The following is an 18,367-nucleotide window of genomic DNA, read 5'->3' as shown; positions in this document are numbered from 1 at the left end:
GTGTGCAGGCGCTTATTGAGGGCCCGCCCCGCCCTTGTTCTTGGTTTGGTTGTTTGGGCAGTTTGCTTCCGGGTTCACCTAGGTGCGTGTTAAAGTGACGACCTATTCAGGCGAGAAAAGTGGGCGGGGAAAGGAAGCTGCTGCGCGACGACGTCAAGCCTCCACATCCCGCCCCAAGTCGCCTCGCGTCTCTGCTTAGAGATGATGTCATCTATTTCAAACGCCTGTGATCCTCACTTCAAATGAATCCGCTGAACGGAAGAATAATCCTTTTTCCAGAATCTTTTAAAAAATAGTTTACACGTTGTGAAAATTCATGGAGCTGTACATTTATGATTTTTGCAGTTTCTGCCCGCATGTTATACTTCAATAAGTAATTTACCCAAAAAAGCCATTTGTATGCTCTCTGGAGGTCCTAGCTTTTTAAAGTTTGCCTTTGTTTTTATTGAATCCTTACAACACGTTGAGATCGATCCTGTTATTAAATGGTGTGTCCACCAAATATCAGCTGAATACTGGACATAGCTTAGACTCCTTTGAGAAACTTTATGTACCACAAAATGCAAAAAGGCATTCTCCTCACTTTACTGTATAACATCTATATGGTTTGGACAAAATACAGGCTGCCCTTACAAATGTAATTTCTCACAAAGGAGTCCTGTAAGTTACCTGGACTCCAGCTGTTGCTGCAGTATTGTATGGATGCTACCGTTAACGTTACCTTTTTAGAGAAGTCTGCAATTCTAAAACACTTCTGTGGCACTGCTGGATTTTCTGATGGAAACAGGGAGTTTGAAAGTCTGTTTCTCATTAAAATTACCATAGGGTGGAATGAGCAAAACATTAGCCTAGAGCTTGGAGTTTTATCCTGCAGGCCCTGGAGCACAGGTTTTAGATGGGGGTATGATGTGATCAGATGTCCCTGTCTTGGTTGTGGAGAGAGCCCTGGAAGGAAAGATACTGGAAGCACGGAATTCAAAAAGGAGGTCCTTGCCATAGTGCTGGGGAGAACTTTCTCTTTCATTTGTTCATTGTTCCATTCAACAAAGTGTACGCCAGATAGTCTAAATATATTAATTCCTTTAATCTGCATAAAAACTCTATGAGATAGGTACTATTATTATAAGCATTTTACAGATGAAAGCACTGAATGAAAGGGGAAAACATGCTCTAGACCAAAGCGATAGTAAATGGCACAGAGAGCAGACAGTGCAATGGACGGAAGGTGGGCCTGTGCCTGGTGTGTCTGAGGAAGAACACAGAGGCCAGCATGCCTTAAGTAAACCATGAGGTAAGTGATGGATCTGAGGTGAGAAAGTGAAGCACGGCCTTAACAGTGAGGCATTTGTCAAAAGCTACACTGTAGGCTTGAGCGGAACCAGGATTTAAAATGAAGTCCTGCTCTGCACAGGTTACCTGGAGCCAGTTTCCAGGTATCTGCAGTTTTATTATTCATTCTTTGTCATCTCCTCAAAATTCCTCAAGTACCCATTTGTTTTATGACTGAAGGTCTATGAGGTTAATGACAGAGAGTGCAGGATGAGTGATGGGGGTCTGTAGGGTGAAGAGTATCTGTGGGTACATGACAGGTGGTCTGTGGGGTTGAGTGATAGGATATGGGGTAAGTGATGGAAGATCTGTGGGGTAATTGGGGATCTATAGGGTGAGTGATGGGGTATGTAAGGTAAGTGATGGATTCTGCAGGGTGAGTTATGGGGAGTTTATAGGGTGGTGATAGGGGATCTGTATGGTGAGTGATGAGGCCTATGGGGTAAATGATAGGGGGTTTGTGGGGAGAGTGAGAGGGTTTGTGTGACACATGATAGGGAGTCTATGAGGTGAGTCTTGGAGTTGTACGTGATGGGAGGTCTGTTGGGGCGAGTGATGGGGTCTGTGGTGTGAGTGACAGAGGTCTGTGAGGTGAATGATGGTCTGTCTCTGGAGCAAATGAAAGGCTGTGGGGAGAGTGATGGGTATCTTAGTTGTTAATGATGGAGTATGTGGTGTGAGTGATGGGAGGGTGGTGGAGTGAGTTTTGTGGGGTCTCTGGTGTGAGTGATGGGAAGGTTAGGGTAGTGATGGGGGTCTTTGGAGTAATGAGGGGCCTGTGGAGTTAGTGATGGGATAGTTGTGGGGTACCTGATCAGGAGACAAGAGGTTGAGTGAACTGAAGAACTTGGATTTGGAAAATTCTCAGCCTATCCACATTGTAAAAAGAGAGGTGTGTTCTGGAGAGAACGCCAAGGGCGTGGGTGGATGATCACGCCTTAAAAGAGCTGACAGGTGTGATTCATGGATCTAATCAGCCATCAGAGGAATCTGTGGGGTCAGTGATGGGGATTTGTGAGGTCATAGATTCGAGGTCTACATGATGATGATGGCAGTCTATGGCTGAGAGAATGATGGTCTGTGGAATGAGTGCTGGAGGGGTCTATGGGGTCAGTCATGGGGCATCTCTGGGGTTAGTCATTAAAGATCTCTCAGCATAGGGTCAAGATCTTTATTTCCTGATTTAAAAAAATTGTCCCCATCACAGACTTCCAAGGTTCTCTTGTACCTTTGTCCCAACAGCTCCTGACAGTAGCTCCACACAGCTCCTTTCTTCCCCCTGTTCACCCATCAGCCTGAGTTTGACAGATCAATTTGATTTGTCCTTCCAACCTGTGAGAGCAAGGATTGGAATCTTCTGGCAGGTGGAGAGTTCCTCAATAGCCAGTGTTCAAGCCCAGTTCATCACTCATTAGTTCTGCTTGCTCTTGGCTTTTGTGGCTTTGGTGTCCAGCATGCTCTGAGCACGAGCAAGTTGCTTTATAGAATCAAGCACGAGGATTCCGGGCAGCACCAGCCACAGGGCGTTCAAGAAGACAAAGTAAAACCAGAAGTAGAGAGGGTGGCCCAGCTCCCCATGCTGGAATCCCTCACGGTGCTCTGTCAGGAAATATAGCACATCCCCGTATATCTGACCTGTGGGAGATAGAAGGGGAAGAAGGAAAGCCTGTAAGGAGGGGGAACAATTCCAAGCCATTTTCCAAGTCATCAGAGCTCAGGATTCCCAAATTCAGAGACCTAAGTGTTCTGCAATCATATGGCTGAGGATTTCAGAAAACAGAAGTGAGATTTCCAGAAATCAGAAGCTGAGACTTTCTGAACTCAGGAGAGTTCGTATCTCTAGAGTTTAAGGAAGCTCAAAATCCTTTCATTCAAGACATCTCAGGATTCCAGGACTAGAGAGAACTCACATTTCCAGAAAGTTAACAAAGTAAGAACGTAAGAGGACTGAATCTCAGATGAAGGAAACTCAGAATCTTGCTCCTGGAGGATCCAGGGGCCTCCCACCATCATGGGTCACCTCATGTAACCGTAACCTTCATGGGAGACTTTGTGATGGAGTGGGAGGAGAAATGAACCCTCCTCGCTTGAGAATGCAGGCCAAGAGGGGCATGGCTGTTCCAGAACCTCAGGGAGTTTGTCATTCAGTCTGACTCAGCCCTGGATGGGCACATTGAGAGGTCCCACCTGCAGGGATGCCCCCACGTCTGTGGATCCCCCATCAAGCCCTCAAGCACCCAGTGTGGGCCCTCTCCTCACCCACAGAGACCACAAGCTGTAGGACAAAGCGGAGGGGCTGCTGGCGGAGAAAGGCGATCACCACCCATAGGCTGAGTGGTCCCCACAAGCAAGCTGTGATGGTCTCCATGCATATCATGAAGCTATCATTCCTGCAAGAGAAAGGATTGGGGGGCACTGGCATCACTGTGCTCTCCCCACAAGGCACCCCATTAGTGGTCCCTGACTCACCACCCCTCCAAAACACAGGTCTCCCTTGACAGAGGCAAACACTTACAGGATGTATCGGCTGTCTCCCTTGGCATACTCTTTCCCTGAAGAAGACGAGAGACATACATGAAGAATATCATCAGGAAAAGGAACTCAGACTAACTTCCCCATGCCTCAGTTTCCTCATCTGTGAAATGGGGTAGTTGTTTGGACTCTAGGGTTAATATATGTATACAAGATAATGTGTGCAAACCTGGCACAGAACAATAAGTGTTGCTGTGATTGTCTGGTATTCAATAAATGTTTGTGGAGTAAAATGAGGCAGGTGTAAATGATGGAGTGAGGGACGTAGCCAATGAGTGAGTGACAGCGAGAGAGAGAGAGAGAGAGAGAGAGAGAGAAGGTGAACAGATGAGTAAATGAAAGAGTGAGAAGAGAATCAAGAAAAAGACAGATCACCCAATGTAAAAATAGGAGACTGGAATAGGCTTTTCACAAAAGAGGATTTCCAAATGGTCAGTAAACACATGAAAGCTACTCAAACTTTTGTTAGTCATTAAGGGAAAGCCAATTAAAACCATAATGAGATATCACTCACATCCACTGGAAGGACTAAAATTTAAGAAACACCTGACCATACCAAGTGTCAGTGAGGATGTGGGAAACTAGAACTCTCATATACTGCCGGTGGGAATATAAAATGGCGCAGCCATTTTTAAAATTTTTTTGGTGCAGCCATTCTTGAAAAGTTTGGCAGTTTTTCATAAAGGTAAACACACATCTACCATGTGACCCAGCCATTCCACTCCTCCATATTTACCCTAGAGAAATGAAGGCAGATCTCCACACGGAGACTTGCAGAAGAATGTTCTACCAGATTTATTCTTGAGGCCAAAAAGGAGTATTGTTTGTAACAGCAAAATATTGGTGGAAAATGCTATCAGTACTGGAAAAGTCAAATAGTTCTGTAAGTGTCCTCATTTAAAAAAAGCGAAGTTCAGAAGTGTATATAGCATGTTACCATTTACACAAAAGAAAAAATAAAAATGATGATGATGATGATAATAAGTAATATGGCATCTACTATCTGCCAAACACTGTTCTAAGTGTCTTACATATATTTGGATATGACTTATTATCCCTCTTTTATAATTGAGCAAACTGAGGCTTATGTGTGTTAATTTATGTGTAAAACCCTGAAAAGAAACATATGCAATTATTTGGGGAAACTTGGTGGATAGAACGCAGATTTTCACCGCATACCTCTTTAAATTGTTTAGTTGTGGATCCATGTGAATATATATGCAACAAAAAGTTAAATAAATTTAAAAATTTTATTTAAAATGAATGGAAAAGAGTTGGTGGGTGGGTAAACATCTAAGCCAATCCCTGCCCAGGAAATTCCCTTCCACAGCACACTGAAGAACTCAGGACTCACAGAGTTGAGACAAGATGGCTTGGTCTCCGAGAAGGTCCTCGTGGTAGAGGCTGAACCAGCCCTCAATCACCAAGTGAATGAACCCACACACTGCAAACCAGCACAGGGACAGTCTCCGCCAAGTCCCCAGTGGGATGACCGCAGCATGACCTGACAACAGCCATGTGGTCACAACTAAGACCCCAGAGATGAAGAAGAGGCCAGCCAGGAGATGCCAGGTGGGGCAGTCATTAGGCACAAAGTTGTCCAGCCTCAGGTGCCGAGGCCAGTATGGGTGCACGGGGCTGGCATTGGTGGTCATGTCTTTGTAGGCTGATGGAGGTGTGTGGATATGTAGAAAGGAGAATAAAAGGAAAGGAAAAACCTGAACAAATAGAGAGCACAGAATGAGATCATAAAATCAAATCCAAATAGTTTATTATGACAAGAAATGTAAATGGACTCAATTAACCAATTAATACAGACATGATTAAAATAATCTAATTATTTACTGTTTTAAAAAACATGACTATAAGGCCACAGAAAGACTGAAAGCTTGTTCCAGCCCTCCGGGAGCCATAGGATGCGGTAGATACAGGAACTAGAACAGGTCCCAGCCCTCATTGGTCAGTTTGCTGGGGAAGATAGGAACCAGGCTCAGTCTCTGACCTCATTGGTCACAGTCTGGTGGGCAGACACAAGAATCATACTAGGTCCCAGCCCTCATTGGTCACGCTTTGGTGGGGGAGCCACCTGATCCCCGCCCTCAGGGGTCACAGTCGGCTGGGGGAGACACAACGACCAGGTAAGGTCCCATTTGCAGGGGTCACTGTCTTGCATCATGCAACGGAAAGCTATTACCCTCCCCGTAGTCCTGGAAACTGCAGGACAGAAGAGAGAAGACTAATCAGAACGACGACCCTCAGGTTCAGTGTGTGGGATCGCCCGACTCCTCCCGAAATTGCGCAGCCTGCGGCTAACCTGCAACAAAGAGGAGCCTTGCGCGGGGCGCTAAAGAGAAAAAGGAGGGTCAAATACAGAGACCACCAATCAGAACTAGAACCCGCTAGTTCAGCTGCCCAATGAGAAGGCGGATCTTCTGTCGTCCGGACGACCGCGCGGTAGCCGGGGGTCCTGCGCAGGCGCGTGGGGGTGGCGGGGGGGGGTGGGACGGCGCGGGGTGGGGGGGGAAGGGTAGGGTCTTGCGCAGGCGCGCCGAGGGCTGGCCGTTTTGCAATTGAGAACTAAGGGATGGAGTGGCAGGCCAGGCGGAGGGAACTCACCCAGCAGCGCGGCTGCAGCGGCCTCTCCCACCGGCTCCGGGGTCTCTCTAGGATCGCTCGCTGGCTCCGAAATATCCCTAGTTCAAACCCAACCCCTCACAGGTTCCGCCTTACGGAACTGGCCAATGGAGGGGCTGGGAAGGAGGCCACTGCCGCTCCCAACCAATAGTAATTCTCTGTGCCGCCGACCCCGCCCTCACGCGTTGGTACCATTTTCGCTGTTGGTTGAGACCCAGTCAGGCGTGGAAGAGGCTGGGAGGGCCAAGGTTGGTGGGCGTTTTCGGCGGAAGCCAACCTGCAGCGAGTCGCGGCTTCAGTTTCCTATCCCCTTATAAATCACATCGGAAATCGGGTGTTTCTGTGCTGTTGCATCAGCATTGCGTTGTGTCCTCTCACCTTTGCCCTCATTTTCAAAGGCAGAGCAACGAAATCTTTTCCTAGACCAACCTTCAATCCTAATCCCCGAATGGGCAAGGAAACTGTTAATACAACAGGCAGATCAATACTACACGCTGCCTCTGCCTCTCCCTCAGGCCATCTTCACCTCTCCTGACTTCAAGTCAGAAGAACCAATCAAAACCCAGGCCCTTCAGCCTTGTTGGCCAATTGGCATGGAGACCCTCAATCTCCCCCTGCCAACTCTAAAGAACCAATCAGGACTCCATAACTCTAACCCAGTGGGCGCCCAGACTAAGTCAGTATCCAGATCCAACCCAGGCCTCCTATCCAATTAGAACCCACAGCCCTCAGTCCTAAGGACCAATAAGCATCAACTCTTCATCAGTCTTTCCCTCCTCTGTCCCAGTCAGGGCAACCAAACCGAATGGGGATCCCTCAGTTTTTCTAGCCAATTAGTATCAGGCCTCCCCTACATCCAAGTATCCTATCTGTCCTGGCCCCACTCAAATCAAGCAGTGCTATCCTCAGGCTCATCATCCAATCATGAATGATAATAAACCATGAACCAATCACAACCTCCCTCTTCACGGTTTCTAGCTTCCAAACCTTTATCCATGCTGTGCCCCCTTCCTCACTCACTTCTATTCCCCACTGAGCAGTGAAGAGCGAGCCTTTTGTATACTTCCTACTTTTATTTGATAATAACAAACTGTATATAAAAAGGGTCAAGGAAGGCGGGGAGGCCCTGGATCTCCCCCTCTCTGCTTCCCCAAGCATCCCCCGCCCCTAGGCCCCAGCAGGGACCACTCCCTTCCCTCCTTGTGGTGGGGTGGGGATTGACAGGCATGGAAATGGTTGTGTGTGTGTGTGTGTGTGTGTGTGTGTATATGGGTGTTGGGGGGTCAAGGATGGAGAGAGGGTCAAGAATTAGAGAGAGGGCCTTCCCTCATCCCCCATCAGAGCTGGCACCCTGAGGAGGGGTCTTGAGAGAGTTGTGAGGGTCCACAGATGTGCCTCAGCCTATGAGACGGTAGAAGATCCAGCATCCAAAAGTGACCCAGTGACTGGCCCAGCTGAGCTCTGACCATTTGTGGACAGTGTATGCCATGCCGTAGCCCTGTGGGAGAGAAAGCGGTGATGGTCGGTCCCACTCAGCAAGAACAAAGAAGGTCTCAGGAAAACCTACCCTTTGCTCAAGGACGTTTCTGTGACTCCACTGCAGCCCTGAGTGAGGCCCCAGAGAAGAGATTGGGTACATATGAAAGGTAGGCATATTTAGTTTTTTTCTTTTGTATTTTCTTCTCTTTCAAAAATTTAAAAAACAAGACAAGGCAATCCCACTCTCTGACCTGTACTCTCCCGTATATATAAAGAGCTCCTAGAAATTCACTTTTTAAAAAGACAAAAATTAGCAAAGGAGGTGAGTAGGCCATTTTCAGTAAAGGAAAAAAAACCCAAATGGCTCTTAAATATACGAAAAAATACTCAGCCTCACTCATCATCTTCCTCCACTCAAACTGGCAAACATATCCATGAGGTCTGAGAGGCACTCTGTTGTCGGGGTGTCAAGCACGATCACATACTGCTGGTGGGAGGGCAAAAAGGTAACTTCTCCATTACTGTCAAGACTAGATCCTACAGCTCTGTCTGCACCTATGTGAATCCACATGGATGTGAGGGTATTACTTGCTGCAGCACCACTTACCATACGAAAAGAGTGGGAATCACCTGGGTGTCCACCAATAAGGGACAAACTACATTGTGTCACAATGGAAAAAATGAACGAGGACACTCTATGTCTTCATGTGGAAGGTTTTCAGGAATTATGTGAAAAAAGCAACATGCAGCACAGTGTCATTCATGTGTTACCTTTAGGGTAAAAAGCAGGGGGGAGGGAATTAAAATATATTTTTATATCTGCTTATTATGCTTCAATTTTAGAAGGATAGTTTAATAAAATGAATAAAAGTGGTTACCTGTAAGAGGGTGGGGGTAAGACGGCAGGAATAAGACTCTCCCCTGAATATCTTGAATACTGTTTGGTTTTTCAACCATGTGATATGCATTAACTTTTTTTTTTTTTTTTTTTTGGTCATGCCTCGTGGCTTGAGGGATCTTAGTTCCCCGACTAGGGATTGAACCCTGGCCCCTGCAGTGAAAGCGCCGAGTCCTAACCACTGGACAGCCAGGGAATTTCCTTAAATTTTTAATTGAAAATAAAACTTTATATTATTTTATATTTTGTCATTAAAAACAATTTTTAATTTTTTATTCAGGTTGAATGTGCAAAATCTGGGTTTTGCTTCTTTTTAAATAAAATTTTTGTTTTATTTTTATTAAAACTTTAAAAATAGTTAATGCAGGGTATTCCCTGGCCGTCCAGTGGTTAGGACTCGGCGCTTTCACTGCGGGGGCCAGGGTTCAATCCCTGGTCGGGGAACTAAGATCCCGAAAGCCGCCTGGAATGGCCAAAAAAAAAAAAAAAAAAAGAAAAAAATGAGCTGAAAGAGAAGCTAAACCGGGATCCTGCTAGTGCCATATGAATAAACATTATTTTGAAATTGTTTTTCATTTAAAAAGGAGTAAAACCTGGAACGTGCACACTCCACCTGCATAAAACTAGTATATACATTTTAATATACACTATTTTTTTTTTTTTTTTTGCGGTACGCGGGCCTCTCACTGTTGTGGCCTCTCCTGTTGCGGAGCACAGGCTCCGGACGCGCAGGCTCAGCAGCCATGGCTCATGGGCCCAGCCGCTCCGCGGCATGTGGGATCTTCCCGGACCGGGGCACAAACCTGTGTCCCCTGCATCGGCAGGTGGACTCTCAATCACTGCACCACCAGGGAATCCCAACATACACTTTTTAAGTAGAATCCAGGATTTGCACAATCAATGTAAGTAAAACTATTTTTTTAAACAAATTAAATAAAGAAATCTTGTGAATTCTACCTAAATAAAAATATGATGAAATAATTAACTTTTAAAAAAGTAAAACCTGGATTTTGCACTCCATCTCTAGAAAATAAATTTTATAAGTAAAATAAATGTATTTTGCACACTCCACCCAAGTAAAAGACCCAACAGTATGAATCAACCAGAGGGACAAGGGGACAGAAGGACGGTAGAGCAGTGGCTACACAAGCTGGAGACAGATGACACAAGGTTCCCATGCCTTGGCCTCCCCACCTTTGTCCTCATGGTTCCCATGAATAGGTAGCATATCCCTGGGTAACCCTGAGCCCAGGGCCCCACCTCACCTGCTCCTCTGTGGTGTCGTCCACATCAACATCGAACAGGGAGCCCAGGTAGGCCAGGTGGAAGATGGCCAGGGCCCCAAAGAGCAGGTTTAAGGCTCGCACCCCCAGGCCCTGTGGGGGACAGATGGATATGCTTGGCAGCTGGACCTAATCACCATCCCCCAGCTCCACTTGGGCAGGGGCACACAGGGAAATGCACAAGGCACAGGAATGAGGATGTCCAGGGCACCCACCCCCAGGGTAGGAAAGAGATGGTTCTGATCCTCCTATGGGAGCTCAAGGGGTATCCAAGGATGAGGGTACTGTTAGCATGAGAGCGTCCAGGTTGGGGGAGATGTGAGTATTCAGGCAGAGGAGGAAAAATGGTGGGTAGGGCTTTGAGTTGGGGGTTTATGGTGATAAACATTGGTTGTCGGGTGGGAGGAAAATCTGAAATTCTCCATACTTCTTGTTGCAAAAAGAATGAGAAAAAAAAAGACTCAAACGAAAGCAAATCCCCACTGTGACCTACAGGGCCCACCTCTCCCTGTCTCACTCACTCTGCTCAAGCCATACCGGCCTCCTCGCTGTTCCTCAAATATTCCAGGCCCTCTCCCATCTCAGGGCCTTTACACTGTTGTTGACTTTGCCTGGAATGCTTCCCTCCCTCACCTCCTTCAGTTAAAGAACTCAAAAGTCACCTCCCCATTTAAACTTGAAACCACTCAGCCCCTGATACTTCCCTTTCTCTTTCTCTTATGTATTTTCTCCTTGGCACTAATCACAGTCTAACAAACTATTATACTTTACTTATTTTTTATTTACTGTCTTCCCTGTTAAAATGTTTGTCCCAGAGGGCTGGGACTTTGGTCTGTTTTGTTCACCACTGTGTCTCCAGCACCTTGAACAATGCCTGATACCAGCAGGTGCTCAACAGATGTTCACTGGGGAAAATAAACGCTAGGTGGGTATATAGCAGTTGCTTGATAAATGTTCGTTAGATAAATGGATGCCAGTGAATAGAGATGAGGTTATGGGGGTGGATCGGGCACTGGAAGAGGAAGCTGGGCACCCTGAGACAGATATAAGATGGAGACAGAAGTAATTTTTGAGGGGGAGAGTTGGACAAAACGCTGCCTAGGCTGAACCCTCACCAAGCGATGCTGGTGTGAACAGTCTGCTGGGCACCGTTTCGACAAGATGCAGGCACTGAGGATCCGAGCCAGGCGCTTTCGGAGGACTAGGGCAGATGCGGGGTGGGGGGGGGGCAGAGGTAAGGGCGTCAGGTTAGCCTCAGGGGACAGTGGTTCCAGCCCGCCACCAACCTTCCATCCCATCTACTGGGCTGGGTTCCGCCCTCACCGTGCTCCACATAAGTGATAAACGCCAGGGACAGCAGCACCGCAGCCAGGTGGAAGCTGAAGCCCTGGGGTGGGGGTGGGGGGCAATGAGGTGAGTGAGGAGGAGGCCCTACCACCCCCATCCAGCTACCACCCTGGTCCCGCTCCGCCCTGCTCACGTGCAGGAGGGCGCTGGCTGCATAGGTGACCAGCACAGCTGAGAAGGTCCCCAGGCGGAGAGCATTCTTGAAAACATCTGCAAGGGGGAGATGTGGGGCAAGTGTCTCCTGAGATTCCCCCCTGCCCTTCCTGGAGGGCCATAGGGCAGGGTGAGGATACCCACAACCTCTTGGGGCCCCCAGGATGAAGTCTCTTTATGATGGCCTCCAACTTCACATTGTCTAAAAGTTAGCTCCTGATCTTCCCTCCCAACCTGCTCCTCCTATAGTCTTTCCCAAGTGCAGCCAGTGTCAACTACACCCTTCCAGTTCCTCAGGACAAAAGCCTCACTATCACCCTTGATCTGCCCCCCACCCCCAACGCCCATAACCAAACTCAGCAAATCCTGTCAGTTCTATCTTCAGAGTTTATCCAGAATCTGACCTCTCCTCCCCATTTCCACTCTGCCCTCCCCGACTCCCTGTCTGTCCTCACAGTAGCCAGAGGGTCCTGGTACAACCTAAGTCAGCCCATGGCCCTCCTCTGCTCAGAACCCTGCTCTGAGATCTCTCTCAGAGAAAAAGCCAAAGTCCTCCCCGTGGCCAGAGAGGCCCTACAGAACCAGGCCCTGTCACCTCTCCGAACTCACCTCCTGCCACTGGTCCCCTCGCTCACTCTGATCCCACCACACTGGTCTCCTCACTGTTTTTCAAATGTGCCAGGTATGCTCCTGCCTCAGGGCCTTTGCACTTGCTGTTCCTTCCATGTGTTAAATTCCTCCCCTACATGTTTGCATTGATTGCTCTCTCACCTCCTTCAGGTCTTTGCTCAAACGTTAGCTCCTCAGTGAGACTTGCTCTGGATGATGTATTTAAAATTGCATCCACCCCTACTCACACACTCCTAAGACTCCCAGGTCATCTTTACCTGCTTTCTTTATTTTTTACCATAGCACTTATCACTACCTGAACTATTGTGTATTTTCTTTTTATTATACTGCTACCCCCACAAAAATGTCAACTCCACAAGGGCAGGAATTTGGGAGATTTTTTGGTCCCTACTATCTTCAGCTTGTTGTATGAATGTGTGAAAGGGGTGTGGGTTGAGGACTGCCAACTCTCTTGGAGTGGTGACTCACAGTTATTTAGCCAATAAGACATGGGCAGGTTCCAGCTTGTGACAACTTCCACCATGGACCGGGGCAGCTCCACGTTCAGTGGCTTAGAGACCGTCAGGTCCCTATGGGCAAAAGAGACACGCAAACTCATTTGGGATTTCAACCCACCTGATGGCCACACTTTTGTTCTTGGCTGTTCCCTCCCCCAGGAACACCCCCCTCCTCCCTGCAGCTCCTCTAGGCAGCACCCTGTGGGAGATGGGGCTCCCCAGCCCTCCCCACCATTCCAGGTGATCCTTCTCCTCGGTGAAGCCAGCCCCTGCCAACGTGGCCGTGGCCTCGGACAGAAAGCCCACAAAATAGTTGCTGAAGTGGAAGGAGACAGCACTCTCATAGGCTCGCAGCCACCTGCGGGAAAGGAGCCAGGGAGAGAGAGGCATCACGCCCAGGCCCCAGCGTGACACCCCACCATGTGCCAGCATCCCTGGCCCCTCTGTAGACTCACCTTACCATGGTGCCCCTAGGGGTCAGGAAGGCAGCAGAGAAGAAAGGAAAGAGAGTCAGAGAGGCCCTGGAGGCTGGCCTGAGTTGTTCATCAACAAGACAGACAAATATGGCGGCAAAAGAGGTGCGCTGTGATAGTCCCACACATCTATCCATCCGTACACCATCAGTTAGTTTCAGGCAGCTCAAATGGATGTGTGAGCTGCCCTATAATATGACACGGTCCCGCAGCTTCACGTGGCCAGACATCCAGACCCAGGGACTGTTAGAGGCTGACCTCACAGCCACATGGCCAGACACACATACTATCAGACTCCAAGCTCTCTGACCTGATTCGGTGACCATAAGATACCCGGAAGTCCTTTAGTTAGGCACAGAGACCATCAAGCACCCTGTTACGCATGCACACACAATTCTGTACTCAGATAGTCATCCTGTCAGTTGTACAGTCAGACACGGTCAAAGACAAGCAGCGTCTTACACTGGAAAAAGCATAGGTTCTGGATTCAGGCCTGGGATTAGTGCCTGGCTGCTTAGTTGGGTGACACTGGGCAAGTCATTCCACCCTTCAGAGCCTCATTCAGCATCAGACACAATCAGCGGCCAGTGAGTAGGGGAGAAGGTCATACAGTCAAATAGCTGGATGAAATCCTAGTCACACCCGGGGTGGAAGGTCGGTTCTGCCCCTCAGCTAGACAATACCAAGGAGCCAGAGAAGGCAGACCCACAGGCAGAATCCATCACAGACATGCGCACGACACGCGACAGTCAGACCCATTCCCAGCCAGGGTTACAGACAAGCCAGATTTATCCTATCCAGTGACAGCCACATACTCCCATCATGGACAACCGCCCAGCCAGACAGCCAGAACTCCAGTCCCACACAGGAGTCCCTGGCTGATAGGTAAACAACCTATACAAACCCCTAGCTAGAGTCACAGACAGGTCAGTGTCACCAACCAACACATACTTGTGGCACTGCAGTCACATAACTTGCTTCTGATGGTGAAATAGCAGAACAGACGGACAGCCAGGCACAGTATGTGACGGAGTATCCATTGTACACGGAGTCATAGGGCCAATCTTGGTCAAACCACAGCCACAGACACTCAGTCTCTGTCTAGTCACCGGGTGGATGGTCAGACAGTCTCAGACTCACAGAACCAATCAGTCACAGACTGTGCACCCACCCCCATTCAGCCCCACTCGCCCTCAGCACCTGCCCTCATTTACCTGGCTTTGCGTTTCTTGCTGTAGTAACAGAAGACAGACAGAAGCATTAAGAGACAACTCAGAGCTGGGGAGACCCCAGGTCCCTCCCCAACCCCCTCACTGCTGGGCAGAGGCCTCGAAGGCTGTGCTCACTTGCGAAGGAGGCGGTCACCATCAAGGGGGATGAAGTACGGGAAGAGGTAGGGGCCCACACAGGTGGACAGCACAAGGCACAGCAGGGCCAGCGCCAGACTCCGGGCCACCTTCTGCAGCCATCGGCGGCTCTGTGGGGATCAAGGCTCCATGAACACTGCCCCATGGTGGCTTCCCATGGTCCCTGCCCACCTGTCCACCCAGGACCTCACCAGCGGGCGGCCTTGGACGGCCTGTAGGTAGCTGTGGAAGGATATCCAGGGCCCAAAGACGATGGTGCCCACGAAGTAGAGGTAGCCCATGAACTCCACGGGCGAGGGCACTGCACCCACCTCACCCCGGTCCAGGTCGAAGCCCAGAGACACCGCCTTCATGGCCACAATCATCTGGGCCCCTAGGTGTGGTGCCCATGGTCAAGTGGATGAGCAGAGAGCAGGTCATCATGGGGTACGGGGAACACCAGGTGAGAGGTGGTAAGAAAGAAGAGCAAGTGTGGAGAGGTGGGCATGGGGCCAGACAGGCAGCTGAGCAGGTAGGCCCAGGACTGGCAGATGTCTTGACTCAAGAGAGTCAGGCATGGACATGAGATGGGACAGACAGATGGGGAAGAGACACGGTAGAGAGAAACACAGATGTAAGGGGAATCTAAGGGCTGCGTGTCCAGTGGGCTAGGCAGATGAGGGAGAAAAGCGGGGAAGGAAAGACAGGGTGGGGGGAGTTAGGAGATGTGGAGTGGTGCTGGAGGGCTGGGGCAGGGGAGAGGGCCAGGGCTGCCTACCTCTCATCTTGTGCCATGTCACGGTGTCCACCATGTGCATCTCACTGAGGAAAAAGGTGGTGGTCTTGGCCCTGTGACTCCTCTGGCCTCAGATACCACAAAGGGGGGAAACCAAGGTGCAGAGAGGGTATACCCTTCCCTGCCCTGCACAACCTCATGGAGGAATAGTTCTCCAGGGCTCCCTCCTCCAGGGGGAGCTCAAGTCCAGCCTGTTCTGTGTAGCCTTCGGAAAGAACAAGTCTCCCAGATTTCCATCCCCTCCAGAAACACCCCACGTCCTCCCTGTCCTGGACAGCCTCAGGAGGGGCGGCCTGGGGATCCCCCCGCCCTTCTGCGGACAGCGTGGGGATGAGGACATACACCCATACCCCATGAGTAGGTAGATGAGGATGGTGACGGAGAGGAAGACGCCACGATGGGAGGAATGTCGGCAGAGGAACAGCACGAGGTAGCACAGGAGGCTGAGCAGTACGACCCAAACCATGTGCAGCTGGAAGAAGTGGTAGAGGCTGAAGAACCCGCCTGCCACGGTGCTTGCATGCTTCAGGTAGGATGGCAGCCCTTTGGGTGAGAGAAAGAGAGGACAAGAAAGGGAATTAGAGCAGGGCTGGTAGAAGGGCAGCCTGGGCAGAGGACGAAGCTCAGGCAAAGGCTTAGAGGTTGGAACGTGGTGGGATTGCAGGGGGCCCAAAGCAGGTGTTGGGGAGCTGGGGAGGTGGCAGGGCTTGGGTTTAAAGAAAAGAGACATCTATAAAGGTCACTTTGGGAATCCTGGAGGAAGTTTGAATAACTTATATTGAATAATATTATGGCATCAAGATTAAATTTCCTGAGGGGTGATGGTTGAGGCTCTGGCTGTGGGGGGAAGATGTCTTTGTTCTTGGGGGACACACGCAAGAGGATTTGGGATGAAGTGTCAGCACGTTATTCAAGTGATTCAGGAAGATGATAGACAGATAGATAGGCAGATGGACGGATGGATAGGTAGGTAGATAGATAGGTAGATAGAGCAAGCTAATGTGGCAAGATGTTGACAGCTGGAGAATCAGGTGATGCATATATGGGTGTTCATTGTACTATTCTTTCAACTTAGCTTTTCAGTAACTTTGAAACTTTTCAAAGTGATAAACCTGGGGAAAAAATAAAACATCCATTTAAAATAAAAGAACAAGAAAAAAGAAAGTGTAGAACTTCTGAATCTCAGATTTCCAAAATTCTCAGCATCCCATGGGGATCTCGGGCACTTGGGATCTCGTTGTTTGGATATAGGCTTGCCACGATTTGTGGAAACATTCCAGAATCCTAGAATCCAGAGATTTTATCATGCCTTGATTCCAGAAATCCAGAATGCCAGCATTTTGGAAGCCTGGAATGTGAGAATTCCAACTTGTCAGAATCCCCAAACCCCATAACACGGCACTTTGGGATACATGGTACTTTCCATAACCCTGTGACATCAGCATTTCAGAATCTTATAACCTTGGGATGTAGGCATTTCAGGATCCCAAGATTCAAGAACCTCAGCTTTCAACAGTCCCAGAACCCAGGGATACGGAAAGGTATGGCTTGGCATGGCAGGATGTGGCTTGGTGTGGTGTAGCATGGGGTGGCTGGGTTAGTGGGACGTGGTGTGGTAGAATGGCGCTTAGCCTGGTGGGCTGTGGTAGGCTGGACGTGTACGAGCCTGGCTTGGCTTGGCAAGATGTGGCAGGATAAAGTGGGGCTTGGTACAGATGAACGTGGCAGGTGTGATTTGGCCTGGCGTGGTGGCCCATGGTGTGGCAGGCACTTACCAAGCCTCCACAGGAGGCGGCAGGCGAGGCAGATGGCAAGGAGCAGCCAGATCTGGTCAAGGCCTTGCTGGGCAGTAGGCAGGAGACAGCCCTGCAGCAGCTGCTGGAAAAATTCCTGGCGGCTGAAGGTGGCCATTGTGGACCCCCACGGATGGATGGACTGATGGATAGACCTGCCAAAGGGGGGACATAGAAGGAGCTTAGTTGGGATGTCCACGGGGCAGACGATGCTCAAGAGATGGACTTGAGCACTCAGATTTCAGTCTGGGGCTGTCCAACCCTTGTAGAGACAGGGTACTGGGGGGCTGAGGGAAGGTGTGAGTGTCAGGTACATCAGATTGAGCCGCCAGCTGTGTGTGGGGGAGTGTTCTGGGTGCACACACACAGCCCATGACCTGCGGTGAATGAAGGACCTGTGTTTCTTGTATGCTGGGAAGAGTCCGGGTCCGATAGTGATTGAATGGTGTACATTGTAGGCCTGTATATCAAATTGGGGGGCTCCCTGGTTTCCGAGGTAGAGTCACTCAGTGTGGAGGGCAGAGAGGGAGATCCTGTGACACTTGGGGGCCGTGTGCATCTCTCCTTGAACGGATGTGGGGGGTGTCCTGTATCCCCCGCGCGCCCCATCCCACCCCCACCCGGCCTCTCCCGGCCGCCAACAAAGCCCTGCCCAGGCCCGGGGGCTGCAGGGAGGTGGAGGTGGTGGAAAGGGACACAGCAGAAGGGAGAGTTGGAAAGGTGATGGAGAGGGGGCCCTAGCACACGCGCTGCAGACCCGCAAGGGGAGGCCGGCTCAGGATGCGAGCGGGAGAGCCGCACGTGCACTACCGGCGACCTACCTGGCAGTAAGAAAGCTGCGGTCCAGGGGGCCGGGGACGTACAGCCGCCGCCACCGTCGCCGCCTCCTCCGGGCAGCCTCCCCCGCAGGCCGCAAGGCCGGGACCAGCTGCGGCTCCCAGGGCAGCGCGGAGAGCGGGCCCTTTAAATCCCGGGGAGGCCCGGCCGGCCCGCTCGGCCAATAAGAGGACAGGAGCGGGGCGGGGACGGAGGAGGAGGGGAGCGGGAGGATTGAGGGAAGGAGGAGCGGGAGGTTGAGAGGAGCCGGGCGCGGGAGGACGTCGGCGCGTGGAACGTTGGATCCCGCACCTTTCCGACCTCTTGGTGTGCCAGTCCCTGAAGGGTCGCGTCGGGAGGT

General features: G+C 50.1%; 2 protein-coding genes across 8 annotated transcripts; both read right to left on the bottom strand.

Annotated features, from left to right (window-relative positions):
- Positions 1-2,492: 2,492 nt before the first annotated feature.
- Positions 2,493-6,619, bottom strand: EBP (EBP cholestenol delta-isomerase). 3 transcript variants are annotated; one of them, XM_082681142.1, is made up of 6 exons: positions 6,478-6,619; positions 6,056-6,205; positions 5,216-5,579; positions 3,845-3,881; positions 3,589-3,719; positions 2,493-2,964 (listed from the first exon to the last, which is right to left on the bottom strand). In XM_082681142.1, exons 3-6 carry the CDS (start codon positions 5,514-5,516, stop codon positions 2,741-2,743), a joined length of 693 nt encoding a protein of 230 aa, XP_082537268.1. In that variant the 5' UTR covers positions 5,517-5,579; positions 6,056-6,205; positions 6,478-6,619; the 3' UTR covers positions 2,493-2,740. The 3 variants fall into 3 exon arrangements, with proteins under 3 accessions (XP_082537268.1, XP_082537270.1, XP_082537269.1); XM_082681144.1 differs by having other exon boundaries at positions 6,056-6,175; positions 6,478-6,510; XM_082681143.1 differs by lacking the exon at positions 6,056-6,205 and having other exon boundaries at positions 6,478-6,603.
- A 948-nt stretch (positions 6,620-7,567) lies between these two features.
- On the bottom strand, positions 7,568-18,139 carry PORCN (porcupine O-acyltransferase). Of its 5 annotated transcripts, XM_082681032.1 has the most exons (15): positions 18,012-18,139; positions 17,173-17,345; positions 15,748-15,940; positions 15,380-15,423; positions 14,814-14,995; positions 14,602-14,732; positions 14,470-14,487; positions 13,238-13,252; positions 13,015-13,140; positions 12,754-12,854; positions 11,636-11,712; positions 11,479-11,542; positions 11,271-11,356; positions 10,138-10,248; positions 7,568-7,993 (listed from the first exon to the last, which is right to left on the bottom strand). In XM_082681032.1, exons 2-15 carry the CDS (start codon positions 17,306-17,308, stop codon positions 7,892-7,894), a joined length of 1,386 nt encoding a protein of 461 aa, XP_082537158.1. In that variant the 5' UTR covers positions 17,309-17,345; positions 18,012-18,139; the 3' UTR covers positions 7,568-7,891. The 5 variants fall into 5 exon arrangements, with proteins under 5 accessions (XP_082537158.1, XP_082537160.1, XP_082537156.1 ...); XM_082681034.1 differs by lacking the exons at positions 13,238-13,252; positions 14,470-14,487; XM_082681030.1 differs by lacking the exons at positions 17,173-17,345; positions 18,012-18,139 and having other exon boundaries at positions 15,748-16,392.
- Positions 18,140-18,367: the final 228 nt, after the last annotated feature.

The sequence above is a fragment of the Grampus griseus genome (genome assembly GCF_964374135.1).
Source record: "Grampus griseus genome assembly, chromosome: X".
NCBI classification, from domain to species: Eukaryota; Metazoa; Chordata; class Mammalia; order Artiodactyla; family Delphinidae; genus Grampus; species Grampus griseus.
The sequence above is the reverse complement of the archived record's forward strand: the minus strand, read 5'-3'. Positions and strand labels throughout refer to the sequence as shown.